Source organism: Biomphalaria glabrata, chromosome 9 (assembly GCF_947242115.1).
Source record: "Biomphalaria glabrata chromosome 9, xgBioGlab47.1, whole genome shotgun sequence".
Lineage (NCBI taxonomy): Eukaryota > Metazoa > Mollusca > Gastropoda > Planorbidae > Biomphalaria > Biomphalaria glabrata.
Window position 1 is genome coordinate 8,943,106 of NC_074719.1, and position 15,503 is coordinate 8,958,608.

General features: G+C 36.0%; 1 protein-coding gene across 1 annotated transcript; it reads right to left on the reverse strand.

Annotated features, from left to right (window-relative positions):
- Positions 1 to 2,848: 2,848 nt before the first annotated feature.
- LOC106063632 (uncharacterized) lies at positions 2,849 to 14,869 on the reverse strand. Its single transcript, XM_056042313.1, has 7 exons — positions 14,711 to 14,869; positions 12,677 to 12,739; positions 10,597 to 10,662; positions 10,284 to 10,343; positions 8,506 to 8,918; positions 6,450 to 6,591; positions 2,849 to 3,136 (listed from the first exon to the last, which is right to left on the reverse strand). The coding sequence occupies exons 1-7, from the start codon at positions 14,733 to 14,735 to the stop codon at positions 2,961 to 2,963; spliced, it is 945 nt and encodes a 314-aa protein (XP_055898288.1). The 5' UTR covers positions 14,736 to 14,869; the 3' UTR covers positions 2,849 to 2,960.
- Positions 14,870 to 15,503: the final 634 nt, after the last annotated feature.

Consider the following 15,503-nt stretch of genomic DNA (forward strand, 5'->3'; position numbering starts at 1 on the left):
AACTAAAACCACATCTGTTAAGTTCGATTTCTTTTCCTTGTTCGATACCAAACAATATAATTAATTACCAATGTTCAGTGTAAAAAACTTGACCATAACAAAAAAGCATATGAAAGATTATAAAATTTAACTAACACACGGTGATTAAAAACTATGATGGAACTCTTTGACTGAAGATTAAAAGATGAACCAAATACTGAAGATATCTGTACAACTTCGAGTTAGATCCCATTAACAGTCTAATCTGCTAACACCTTGGGACAACAGAGACCTTAGCGATTCTCTAATGCTAGAGGTAGAACTAGAGGCAGCAATTTAAGGTGGCAAGTAACTTGGAATTGATAACATACAGGGCCGGCAATAACCATTGCGGGGCCCTATGCAAAATGGATTACGCGGCTCCCAGTCTGAGTAGGGATACGCTTGATGTCAAAATTAAGATTTGTATTAGAAAATACATTCGTCTTTGCAATAAACTTTTAGTAAATGAAAGCTGACAATGCTGTTCTTATTTATTGGCATCCCAAAATGAAAACTTCGTTTATTTTTCAGGAGATTTAAATGAGTTTTCAGTTTTTAAATAATTTCTGGAGATTTCCAGGACTTTTCCCTATATTTTGCAATTTGATGAGATTTTCAGGAGGCCCTGAAAAATCAGGAGGCCGCAGAAACTCTGTTATTAGATATAATTTATTATGGTTTAATAATTTACACCTAGAATTAGCGCGGGCCTATGAAAGTGCGGCTGACTGCGACCGCATAGATTGTAGTGGCCTAAGGCCGGCCCTGATAACAAACCATCTGAACACGACGGCTCACATATAACTAAATAACTAAATATTTTAGGACTAAATGTTTATTACATGATTTTCTATAAAGCATGTACCAAGTGTATTCCTTAATGCGACCCCAAAACATGGACATTGAATGTTAACAAGTAATATAAAGTACTAAGAATTAGCGAAGCAAATATTTGATTAAGCTAGCAATAATACTTTTTAATCTAAAAATATATTACATTCGACAGCAAATAATATGGAAATAGTTAGACACAACGTAGAGATTATAATAGATAATGGGTTGCATTATATTAATAAGATTATATTAAAAATACATTAAACATTCTATTCGTTGTTCTAATAAGATTAAAAAAAAACATCTTAAAAACATCAAAATACATCTTCAAAACATCATACTCATTTAAATTGTGTACAAACTATTCTGTATCTAGAGTTTTGTGACTGGGAGAACTTTGAGCTGAAATCCTAATGTACCTGTACTCGTCATCTTTACATATCCCATTGTCTGTTGGACATTTGGGGCACCACACAAGATCTGTCGACCGTCTTTCTCCCTCTCTGTCTTTTGCCTGGGATAGATTCTCTTTCAATGGCAGGCCCGTCCATTCCTGTAGTCTACGAATGATACATGTGATATTTATATCGAGGCTGAATAGTGCTGGCTGACCACCTAATGTCCTAACGGAAACAGACTAATCTTATCCCCAATACCAAAATACCTGAAAGAGTCCACAACACAGACTACAATAGAGTACACTAAGGGTACCATTGGATCATGGACGATGACCTATGCAAAAACATTAATACCAATCGTGAAAAGATATTTATTACAACAAAATGCAGCATGCACCTTAACAAACTGAACTATGCAACCGCTGACTTCTATATAATGTTTTGAGATATACAGGTGTGTCAGGACAATTTTATTAGTGCCTTACAATCGATAAATGCCATAGTTATATTTGAACTTAAAACATAATCCATACTTTAAAAAAAGGGGAGGAACTCCGCACTTACGACTATATCTCTCAAAATGTTGACAATAATTCCTTTTTCTGATCTCAAACAAAAATAATTAATAACCAGTGATTAATTAACTAATTGGTTATTAAAAAAAAGATTCATGTCTTTTTCACGCCAATGAATAATTGTTCAAAGTTTCTAGGTTAGCATGTTTAAATAGAGTGGGTCTATCGATATAAGTTTTGTAAAAGGAATACATATCTATAGTGTATACATAGGTTGGTGTTATTTATTTTTTAATTTAATGTCTGGATCCAAATATAACAAATCAATTAAGCAAACTAAATCAATAAATCAATAATGTACAATCTCACTCTGTTCATTTGGTAATAATAATAAAATAACAAGTAAAGAGTGGTTCTATGATATACATATATACTATTATATACTGCCTTTGAAGCTTGGGAATTTTTCCGATTAATTTCAAACACAGTAATCTGCTCTTTGTCCATATTTTACGTTAAAACAAAATACATTGACATATGAAAAGAAGAGCAAGTGATGTGAAGAAATGGGGGGGGGGGGGGAGAGAGACCATTGAAGAAAACTAAAGAAATAAAATACAATGACAAGTGGAAAATTGAGGAAATTTTGGAATAAATAAATAAAAAAGAGTTTTAAAAAAATCTAAATTGAAAGATCACTGTCACGGCCGGCTTTAGATAACTGGAGGCCCTAGTAGGCGAAGTTAATTTGGTGGCTTCTAATGAAAAAAAAAATAAAAAAAAATAAACAACGAAAAAATAAAATTATGTAAATTTTTTAAAACCTAGTGCACTCCAACAATAACATTGGGCACAGATTTCACTGTTTCTTCTCGAAAAAGAAATTGTCATACAGTTTACTTTCAATATAATTTTTCGCAACAATAAGAGTATAGAAATGTGATTCTGTGCTTCTAAAAAGGTCGCCAAAATTATCATAAACCTTTCAAAATGCATAAGTTATTAACACTTTCTATATTCTTTACACCGGATACAACAAAATTGTATCTCTGTGTATTTCACATCACAGAGAAAAATTTCGAATAATGTAAAAGAGGTAACAATAAGATGGCTTAGCTTAACTCTTTCTTAGCATTGTTCCGTGCCAGCCATATGCTTCTAGCCAATATTTAATCTCTTTGTTTTCTTTCCATTAAAACAAGAAGCTGCCATTCCGTATGTCAAAGAAAAACGTGACGATGTGACAGAGTTTCTCTGTACCTCTGTAAGACTCAACAACCTTCTCATAGGCGTCTAATGCTTCGATGGTGTACGCCTCAGAGGAACAAAGGACACACAGCACAATGAGGGCTCTTTCATGATCAAACTCTGAATTGAAAAGAAAAAAACAACATATATAAAGAAGTGTTTACATTAGTGTCATCAAGTGAAAGAACATTGAGATTCTAAAACAAATCAATTTAGCTTGTTGGTGACAATATTAGGTTTCATATTAAACTTATTTTTAGTTTAACTTCAGGCTGTTTAAATAAATGAATTACTTAGTCGTAAAAGTATTAACCTATTCAACATCATCTGTCCCTTGACTCGTTACGTTGGGGTGCTGCTTTGAGAGTTCGCGTACTCCAATCCCTCTAATCATTCATGCCAGCAGCTGTTCTTGCAGAAGATCAAGAGAGAGGCTGATCCTTTCTTTATGTTAATCCCAAAGCAGGACGTTTGGAGCAGCCGATTTGTCGCGATGGTCATTTTGGCGCAGCCGCTTTGTCGCGATGGTCATTTTGGCACAGCCGCATTGTCGCGATGGTCATTTTGGCTGTATTTCTTAAATAATTTTGATTTCATTTTATTTTTTATGCTCCTTTAAGAGGAGGCTGTAATTACCAGTATTTAAAAAAATTCGAATGACAATGTAATATCTTCCATCCGAAAGTGGAACTTGAATAGAGATATAGTAAAATACTCAAAACTATTTGTAAAAACAGAGAGTTGATTCATTATTCATCACGAATTGCCAGGTTACGTTTGTCCAATCTCGCTCAGCTGTGTCTTTTAACCGACATATAATTCAGTTCTGCAAGGGCTCTATCTGCAGCTGCGCACATTTGGCCCGATCCTACCATATTTGCAAACAGAACAAAAACAACATAAAATAGGTAGCTGTGACATTCACACTCTCCAGCCTTGAATAATGCAATGCTACACTAGCAGGGATACTCAATGACAAAATCTCTCATAAATACAATAGTAGGGGTCTAATGTTTTATAAGATTGTCATTATTATAGTAACTGTAAATGATCATGTATAACTTTACTGATGTATTGGACAGACTGGCGATGAACGCTTTCGTGTACAGTGCTGAGAGTCCCTTATCTGTCATTATTGGCCGCGATTATAATTGCTTCTTTAACAGCTGGAAATAAATCAACAATTCAATAGTGTAAAACATAGCAACGTCCGCAACCTGTGCTTGTAAATTCCAGTGTTCGAACCTTCGATGAAGTCCAGTAGGGAATCGGCGCCGGAGGCGCCATTATCCCGTTGATGGTTAGAAAGGCTTTTATCCAACCACCAGGCCTGGACATGGGGCTCTTCACCCCTGTCCTGTCTGAGGGCACCCAACGGTAGGCGGCCATATTGGTTGACTGACTGGTAAAACCGGGCCGTGCCGTGTACACAGCGCACCGTCCCCGAGTCTTAAGTCACCCGCTATAAGTGTCAGGGACAGTGCTAACTGCGGGGAGCTTGTCTCATATTCCTATACTGTAACCGCCACTATTCCGTGCAAGGGCCGCCAATCCAGCAATCCGGAACTGATGACGACCCCCTTTGTGGAACGGCGTGGCAGACTTTTTGGACTGGGTTGCAGGTTACTTGTTCCATCCCCACCCCGAGTGAGATAAAAAAAAAAACAAAAGCTCACCCAGGGAAACCTGCTAGAAGGCCTGGTTCGCTACTCGTTCTTAGCCTGTCCAGATCCACCTCTGGATGTTTCCACCGGAGGGCCACGCTGAGGCGACGGGTAGCTGGAAATCCTCCGGAGTGTTCGAACCAGTTCATTGTCTCGTATTTAAAATTGTCGATACGATACAGGGCGTTGCAGTCAACAAGTATACGTTCCAGCTCTTGCATCGTTTTAGGATGCAGACAAAATATAGTGAACTAAACATTATTATTGCTTGAAAAGAGAGACGTTATTGAAGAAACTAACCAATCAACATACGGAATGTAAAGCCGTGTTCTGTAATAACTCTTAAAATCCAAACCTGTGGTGCTCAATGTGTTTGTCGACTGCAAATTGTCGTTAGCACCAACTCAATACCAAGTTTGTCTGCCAGCCGTTTCACCTTTCTCAGGATGTCATCCCTGAAGTGTACCTCGACATGGTAACGGTGGTTTTTAATTATGTCAATAAAACTTCTGTTGAGCAGCCACAATGTTAAGTTGGAAAGACTGCAACGTTCGAGCTCAAGAACGGCTGACTAATTGGCAACAATGAAAAGACATCAGAAACCTCGATAAGGAGCAGTCATAAAGTAAAACATTGGCATTCAAGATATGCCAAACAATCAAAGATCATCTCAATTTTGTCATGAAATCGATAATGGTGTATTTCTCAGTTCATCGTGTCTCATACAAAAGAGATCAATTAGGTACCAACGCTCGTCGCTTGGGACTTTCGGAAAGAATTGATAAGTCTTTTTGATGGCTCTAACAGCACTACGTAGGCCTATATCCAAAACACAACTCAGGTAATTGACAATAAGGTTTTAATCTATGAGACTCGCAAAGAACTTCATAGAATCGTCAGTTCTGTTTGTTTTAATGTAAAGGCCTATATCTGCTTCTTGTTAGGCAGTTTGTGAAGTTGCAGCAGTGCTGTGGTACCAACAAAGTCAACATACCCAGTAAGTGCAGATAATTCATAGTGATGGTGCTCGTATTTTGGTCTCTTGCTGCTGCCAGTGCTCCGTTGATCCAAATTTGAGTCGAAATGTAGCATGTGAAGAACTTTCTTATATCCTCTAGTGCCATGAGCTTTTTACACTAATAACGTATCCATACAACTGTACTTCAGTGGAAGCACTACTTGTTAACTCGTTCTCTCCTAACTGACGATACCAGCGTTGATTCCACCAGAATGTGGTAAATAATTACGGAGAGAAAGAGTTAAGTTGCTGCTTAGAAGAAAATAATCGATTTGATGGTACTCTCGGATACAACTAAACTACTCAGACTCCATGGGGTGCACGTTCACCACCTTGCACCTGCCTGAGGGCGCCCCATGCTACTTGTCAAGTTGATACTTAGAATTTAATTAGTTTGTTGGTGCTAAGAATAATTAACAAGAATTTGGCGACTCCGAATCCAGGGGAATGCATGAACACCCATTGTACCCACCCATTGCCATGGTGCGAATGCATGTATTAAACGGAGGTGACCTCAAAAAGAACGAATCCATTAAATGTATTGACTTGAACAACTATTATTAACATTGTAGTAACACTCTTTATAACAAGATTAAAGTTCTTATAAAAATACAGTCCCACAGTTGTGTGTTTACTTCACAACAAGAGTCTCGTCTCTTAAAAGTTAGTTCTGTTTAATATAAAAAACCTTTCCAGTAAAAAGAAACAAACTATTCTCTCTACTCTATATAGACAATCAAAAACTATTTACTGTTTAGTTTTTTATCCAACAAGCGTGATAAGTCACCACTCATATAGGAGATGCGTGTAATCTCTGTATGGCAGGAGCGTCCAAATATGTTTAAAATAAAATCTGGCTTCTTGCCTCCTTCCTTGCCAAATTTTATCTCAGTCTCATGGGAAGGAAAAAAAAAGTTACAATTATCAAAGAAGTTAAAACAAAATTGGAAACATGCTTTAATACTGCATTCTTCGTTAATCTTCGGACTCAAAGACAAGCCTTATGGTTATTATTATTATTATTATTATGTATACGTATATTTTTTTCCACATAAATCTTTATCTTATTCTCTCTATATATATTATATTATATTATATTATATTATATTATATTATATTATATTATATTATATTATATTATATTATATTATATTATATTATATTATATTATATTATATTATATTATATTATATTATATTATATTATATTATATTATATTATATTATATTATATTATATTATATTATATTATATTATATTATTGTAGTCACTCCAGTGGAGGACTGAAAGGGTTAATGTGTGAGGCCTACTAATACACACCACTCCGGCCAATCACACGGGTCAACGGCTGTCGATAGACAGGGGACAGTACTGCTAATAACCGCAAGTATGACCAGTGTTGCGTTCATGTGATCAAGAGCCTTCACGGCCGAGAGACAATGAGTAAAGAAAGAACAGTTGAGTGCAGAAACGCAAGGCATAAGGACTGTTGTACCTTGGGAGTTCTAGAAAATGTAGCTGTACGAGCTAGAGAGACTTGTAGTGTTAAGTTAGGCAGTTCTGTAGTGTAGCAAAGCATTTGTTTTTAGTGTAGCCAATTGTGTTTATTGGCTGTTGTTGATGTATTTGTAAATAAACCGCCACATTGTTTATTGAAGCTCTTGTTGCCAAGTTTTTGTATTAGATGTTTTATGTTGTTTAGCAGTGTTTACAGAAGGCCTGACAGAGAAGATCGTAACATTATATTTTATTATATTATATTTTATTTTAATATATTCTATTCTATTATATTATAACACACAATGTACTTAAAATTAAAAATGTTTATTCAACTTTGGCCTGCCACTTCACGAAATGCCGGAATTCCCGGGCCAATAGCCTACGTGCTTATTAAAATAGGTTTCGTAGCTTTCGATTGTTGGTTTCATACTTTTAATGACGATAATTCTCTACACACAGTATAAAGGGGACTAATCCAACTTATACTACCACATCGGTGAAGTACAACTTCTTTTCCTTGTTCAATACCAAACAAAATAATTAATTACCAATAGTTAATTAGCTAATTGGTTAATTATTTTTACATTGATTCACGTTTTGTCATATAGAAGAAATAATTGTGCGAAATTTCAGCTTGATACGAGATTGAGTGTGGGAGAAATAACGTATACAATCTTTTTACCAGAGAGACAGAGTTTGTACTATATGTTTATATATAAGCTGTACAATTGATTGCGTTTCGATCCTGAGGTTAGTTAATTGCCTAGTGCCTCAGCTAAGTGCCTAGTGCCCTATTTAAGTGCCTTGTGCCCCAGTTAGGTGCCTTGTGCCCCAATTAAGTGCCTTGTGTCCTAGTTAAGATTCCGTGCCCTATTTAAGTATCTAGTGCCCTAATTAAGTGCCTCGTGCCGTAGTTAAGTGCCTATGCCATATTTACTTTCCCAGTGCCCTAGTTAAGTGTTTAGTGTCCTACTTAAATGCCTAGTGCCCTAGTTAAGTGCCTAGTGCAATTAAGTGCCCTGTGCCCTAGTTACTTGCCAAGTACCTTAGTTAATTGCCTTATTTAGTACCCTAGTTTGGTGCCTGAGGGTCACAACCTCCCATGACGATTTACAAGCTAGTGCGTACGACCATCGGAAATATGGATTCTTTTTCTATTCTAACACGTAAAAACCTACTAGTGTTCACTCCCCTTTGGTGGTTACTATTTTTAGGCTATCCTCGTTCTTATTTAATAATTGTAAATATTTTTAAAGTTTGCATAATTGTCAACACCATGCAATCATATTTTATACCCAGATTCCATACCTTTTCAACGACACTGTTGATGAACAGTTCAAAAAACATCGCTACTATATATTCACTGTACATTGAGGAAAATTCCTGATCTGCCAACTTTATTTTCTTTCTTTTTGTAATGTGTTTGTAGAAGCTTTCTATAGTGTCAGTAATTGCATTGTCTGGGATTGGATCTATGTTTAAATTTACTACAAAGATGGGGCGAGTTTCGTCTTCATCACGAATTTTTTGTTTTTGGTCTATTTGTCGAAGGTAGTCATTTTTAAGCTGAACTTTAGCTGAAAATGTACCATCCAATTGAGTCAAATAAAATGGTTTGGTGTACGCTATTAGCTTGAGTGGAAACATTTCCTTTTCTGAGAGATCACTGTGTTTTGTATTCACTTCTATTGTTGCAGATTCAATGCGTTTTTCATTGGCATCTTTAAAAAGTAAAGAGAAACTTGGTTAAATCATTCTGTTGTAAAAAAAAAAAAAAGGTTTGCTTTAATTGTTCTATATCACTAACACACATAAATACAAACTGCAACAGTTGGCAACTGAAAATCAATTTAGTGGACCTACAGTTACTTCCAGCAGGGGCGGACTGGCCATATGGGCATTTGGGCAAATGCCCCGTGGGCCGGTACTCAAATGGGCCTAAAGGGTCTCATGAATGCCACTATGGCACGCATTAAATGTTTAAAGTTTTATAATATTCTCATATATAAGGGGCTATATGAGCGTCATGTTGAAACATCTTTTACAGACTACAGTGTAATACTAATTTAATCTAACACATTTTCAAAAATAATATAATAGCCCACATCCGTAGACAGTGCTATAAATAGGCTTCATCATTTTAGGGCCAACAAACATAGCGATTAAAAAGCAACATAAGGCCTATATTTCTTATGCATACAGTTATCGATACATTATAAAAAAACATAATGATTTTGAGAACAGATGGGCCTATAATTGGAGGACCATCATTTGATATGCAATTTATGGGCTGTAGGCTGGGCCGATTTTGGCAACCAGTCCTCCCCTGACTTCCAGACATTGTAATCTCTGAAAATAATCTTTAAGACAAATTTAAAACAATTAAATCATAATTCTCTGTGAGTCATTTATAGGTCTTCTGTCTCTATGTAAAATTATTTACAAATCAATTCATAAGTTGCATTCAAAAATTGTATTCGAGATTTTCTTTTTAGGCCAAATCTACAAATTGAAGTTTTTAATAAAAAACAAGAAAAAGATTAAAAAGTACTTTGAAAAAAAAAAAAAGACTAGACCTCCTTAACTTATTGAGCGATTGTTTTTCTCTTAAAAATTAATGATGAATGTCAGATTTGAAAACATTTTTTTTACCCTCGACCCCTTTCCACTTCTCCCAGAGAAAGACTCCAGGTTAAGCGAATGTGTAGATCTAGTACACCTTGTAATATTCAAGATAGCCCTTTAGATCTAGACTTAGAAGACGATGCGCACAATTTTCTTGAACATTAATTTTTTACACGCTTGAATCAATAATGTCTTACATTCTTAAATTCTCGAACGCGATAGTCCTTTCAAAACCGATGTAGGATCTAGACCTAGACTTAGTCTCTAGCCAAATTTAAATTCATTTATTTTAACTTTGAAAAATTATAACGATCAAACTAGAGTTTTCCCCGTGTGGCCAACGAGCCAACTGTTAAATTCCTAAAAAAAATAGTTAGAGCTGTTTTTGAAATCAGCTGTCCACCCAGTTTTTCCTCCATGAAGGAGTGACTTGAACAGAGGTATTGTAATAAAGCACTTACCGAAATATCCTGAGCTCCGAAAGTAAAGATTGGCTTTAGCTCTCGCTTGTTTTTGATATTCTGTGTATTTAAAAAAAAAGTTTATTAGAGATATATGTGTAGTGAAGTTCGGACATACTACTTCTAGTAAAAGATATTCGTATAAAGACACTATAAGATAATGTTTCTAGCTAATAGACCACATTTGAAGTTGTTATTGGGGATGTTTTAGTTTCAAGGAACAATCTAGCGTTTAAAACAATAGACATCAAATGAGATTTATTAGAAATATATCATTAGAAACTAATTAATCTAGTTAATACATCTCACTCACGAAATCCATTATCTTTGGTTATATCGTATTCAGATATATCTTGGCTCCCCTTTCTTTTCTTTTCCGCTGTTAGAAAGAGATAATGAATTATCTACGAAGTAATATAGAATAGTGACGAATACTTATACACACGGTAAATTGACAGATACACGTCCTCCGCTACGTTCAAATGATTGGCATCTGTTGATCTTTTTGTTAGAGCACTTTTTGACTTTATCCTGTAATGGTCATGTCTGCATTAGAAATCGCCGCCCACACGCACACATACATTTGACCATTAAGCTCCAGAGGCCATTAGCTCTTGTTTATCCCGTATAAAACGTGGTCAGGGAACAACTCTGTCCGCAATCTATTCATTACTCCTTAACTTCGCACTTTGTTTGGCCCTTTGGTTGTAGGTAATACCCCTGCAATGCTACATGTAGGTAATACCCCTGCAATGCTACATGTAGGTAATACCCCTGCTATGCTACATGTAGGTAATACCCCTGCAATGCTACATGTAGGTAATACCCCTGCTATGCTACATGTAGGTAATACCCCTGCTATGCTACATGTAGGTAATACCCCTGCTATGCTACATGTAGGTAATACCACTGTTAGGCTATATGCAGGTAATAACCCTGCTATGATACATGTAGGTAATACCCCTGCTATGCTACATGTAGGTAATACGCCTGCAATGCTACATGTAGGTAATACCCCTGCTATGCTACATGTAGGTAATACCCCTGCAATGCTACATGTAGGTAATACCCCTGCTATGCTACATGTAGGTAATACCCCTGCTATGCTACATGTAGGTAATACCCCTGCAATGCTACATGTAGGTAATACCCCTGCTATGCTACATGTAGGTAATACCCCTGCTATGCTACATGTAGGTAATATCCCTGCTATGCTACATGTAGGTAATACCCCTGCTATGCTACATGTGGGTAATACCACTGTTAGGCTATATGCAGGTAATAACCCTGCTATGATACATGTAGGTAATACCCCTGCTATGCTACATGTAGGTAATAACCCTGATATGCTATATGCAGGTAATAACCTTGCTATGCTACATGTAGGTAATACCCCTGCTATGCTACATGTAGGTAATAACCCTGATATGCTATATGCAGGTAATAACCTTGCTATGCTACATGTAGGTAATACCCCTGCTATGCAACATGTAGGTAATAACCCTGATATGCTATATGCAAGTAATAACCTTGCTATGCTACATGTAGGTAATACCCCTGCTATGCTACATGTAGGTAATACCCCTGCTATGCTACATGTAGGTAATACCACTGTTAGGCTATATGCAGGTAATAACCTTGCTATGCTACATGTAGGTAATACCCCTGCTATGCTACATGTAGGTAATAACCCTGATATGCTATATGCAGGTAATAACCTTGCTATGCTACATGTAGGTAATACCCCTGCTATGCTACATGTAGGTAATAACCCTGATATGCTATATGCAGGTAATAACCTTGCTATGCTACATGTAGGTAATACCCCTGCTATGCTACAATTTAATGGTTGGTATATATTGAATCTTTCACCGGATCCCCCTTTTTTTTTCATCCTTGAATAGAACAGTTTGCATTATAAATTCCTAAACACCCCTACCCACAGACCGTTGAATTCTAGTAGCTTTTGCTTTATTTCTCTCATATAAAGTATAATGTAAAGGTTATCTGTTTCTGTGGTCCACGGTTAACGAGGGTGTCATGTGGCCAGCACAATGACCACCCGCCTTAACTTCCTGGGTGGACTCAGAAGCGCCCTTAGGATTCCGAAATTAAAAATTACCAGTCTTCACCAGGATTCAAACCAGGAACCTCCTCAGTTCGGAATAACTTCGGAAGCCAAGCACTTCACCACTCCACCGCCGTTTCTCCAATATAAATGTCCAATTCTGATAGAAGCCTTTTTTTCCCCTTATGTAAAAACCACCAAACACATCTTATAAATACAGATATTCCTTCAAAAGAATGCAAGATATAAAATATAATATAATATTAAAATAAGAATATGATTACACCCTACGTAATGTATAAATAATCAAAACCAAAGTACTTACGATACTCTGGCTCAAGTCTTTTCTTAGAGGTAGAAGCTTCATTCTCTCTTTTTTCACTTTTGGCTTTAAAAACAAATGAATATTTAATTAGCTACTTAATTATCTTCAATTTTTAAAATGGACTAGGATAATATATTTATAACGATTCTGTCCTCTTATTCAAGTTCAACCTGTTTCCAGTTCTCTGGCGCTGTTAGAAGGGAGATTTGGGTAAAAAGAGAAGATAATCATGTCAGAGACTTGCATTTCGCTGGTTCGCTTTCTTCGTAAGCCTCTTGAACACATACAATTTACTGTCAGTGTAAAATAGACACTGATCATTGACCGAACTGACACGTGACCATTTCTTTAATTACGTTTTCCAACTATCCTTCTTATCAGCTCATAAGACAATATCATGAAAGTTGCCTCTAACCTGAAATAAATTTGGGATTTGAGAAAAACAGTTCCTCTTTCAGGTATAATGCGTAGCATTTTACAACAACTACAGTTTTTGTGGGTCACTGTTAACGAGGGCGTAATGTGGCCAGCACAACGACCAACCATCTTTACTTTTTCCCATCTGGGTGGATCCATTGGCGCCCTAAATATCCCAAAAGTAAACCAGGATTCGAACCCTGGACCCCCAAGCGCTTTACCACTCAGCACCATGCCAACACAATTTTGTGACAATAATAGATAATTTAGTACGATAAAGCGACCAAATCCAACTCATTTTCTGTTTAAGAAATGACATTAGCTTACTTACCACAAAAAAAAATTTAAAAAATTCGTCGAGTTTAATAACTACGTCCCTCGGAATCCTGTGCATGTAACATTGGGACGTACTGATTGGTGATAAGCTAACCGCATCGGGGTATAAAACAAGTAACAACGTTTCTGAATATAATTATAAACAAGCAAAATTTAAAGATACCACTCTTAAAACAAACCTTATCTAAGGGGAATAACCGCAAAAAGTCACTACCATATATATAAAAACTGCTATGTTTAACTCCCTTTTTTATAGAAACAATATTGAATTACAACTATTTGATTAACAAATTAGTTATTATTTTTTTATTAATTCGTGTAATTTTTTCTACCATGAATAGTTTCAACATGATCCAAGAATGGGAAGTGGGAGAAATAACGTGTATAAAATTAGTACGAGGCAGACAGACAGACAGACAAAGTTAATATAAACTTTGCAATAAATATCTGTGTCTGTCCGTGTCTGCCTCATATGCTTGCATCTAAGGGATACGAAGAAAAGGTTTACTACAAAGAGATCATTCAACCAACATGCACATTAACAAAATTAAAACAATCGAGTTTAGTCTCTTAATTTTTTAACATATGCATATGTAGTCATTGTCTGTGAATAATTACATAACAAGTCTTCCATTTTTTTAGATACTATTCTAAGCTAAATGTATTAAATCTGCAAGTAAAGGGGTGCCTCCAACCCCACAAGGGTGACCAAAGTTGATCTTTTTTATCTAAGTGTTGTTACAAATCTATATTTAAATTATAATCAATTTCAAGGAAAGTTTAAGAAATTAAATTATTAAATTAAGGGACATACCAAAACCTTTTAATTTATATTGTTTTCTGTTTAGGACCTTTTCTACTGTCTACTATTTAAGACCTTTCAAACCTTTTTTTTTCTCTAATTAGAACATTACAAACTGTTTTCTATCTAGAACCGTACAAGCTGTTCTCCACCAAAGACCATTCTTATTGTTTTCTTAGGAACTGTCATAATGTTTTTGCGTGACGAGTCGGCAACAAATCAAAAAGTGTTGTTTGTAAAGACATTTCAATACGTAATAGCCAATGCAATTCTATCCTTCTTTCTTACAACAGAACGGTCCACGTTCTTAATGTCCTTTACATGCAAGTCTTATCGGCTCAGGGCGAAGCAAGAGGCCAGCTCCGTGATTTACTGCTTGCTAACATTGATATCAATTCTCCATCTGTTTATTTCTACTGCTTGCAATTCTTAGTTCAAACGTTTAAACGACAAGTGTTATTATTAGCATAGGTACTCACATGCATGTGTCCTGTAGGGATCCATGTTGAATCAAACTACTTGACTTTTAATGATAAGGTTTCACGCTTGTGTATCAAGTTGCAGTGGAATCTATGTACAAATTTTAAACAAAAACCATACCCCAAAATTAAGTGTGTGTGAAATAGGTCTTTATTGGAAGAAGAACGGATTTTCCCAAAACAATCATTAGTTTTGTTCAGTTATTCCAATACTTGGTATTTTACACTAGATCTGGGTATTCGACTTTTAATAAGAATGAGAGAGAGAGAGAGAGAGAGAGAGTGAGAGAGCACATGCTTTTTTTTTTAAATCACTTTAACACACATTTACAGCTAATTAATCTAAATAATTTTGGACAAAAAAAAACAAAACAAGTCGTGTGCGATGCTTCGGAATGTCGACACAATGGTCCAGAGTTAAAACCCTGCCTGTCGTTCTCTCATTCTATCCAACAGAAGATTTGACATACGACCTAAAAATGTCTATATCTTAAGGTATGTCCGAAACTTATCAGTCAATATCTATCTTATCTTATCTTAGATTATCTTATCTTACAAATAACAGACGTTACTTCAAAAGAGAAGTTGATTACGTGCAATGCGTATCCATGAATAACCTAAAAGCTGGGTATTTTTTAAACATAAGGGCAGCTTTTCTAGCTAAATGGAAGAAAAACGCTTCTTAAGATCGACTCGACACTTGGCCATGTCTCCCTCATAAGTGGCCCTACACAAGTGGTCCTACTCAAGTGGTCCTACTCAAGTGGTCCTACACAAGTGGTCCTACAGTCAA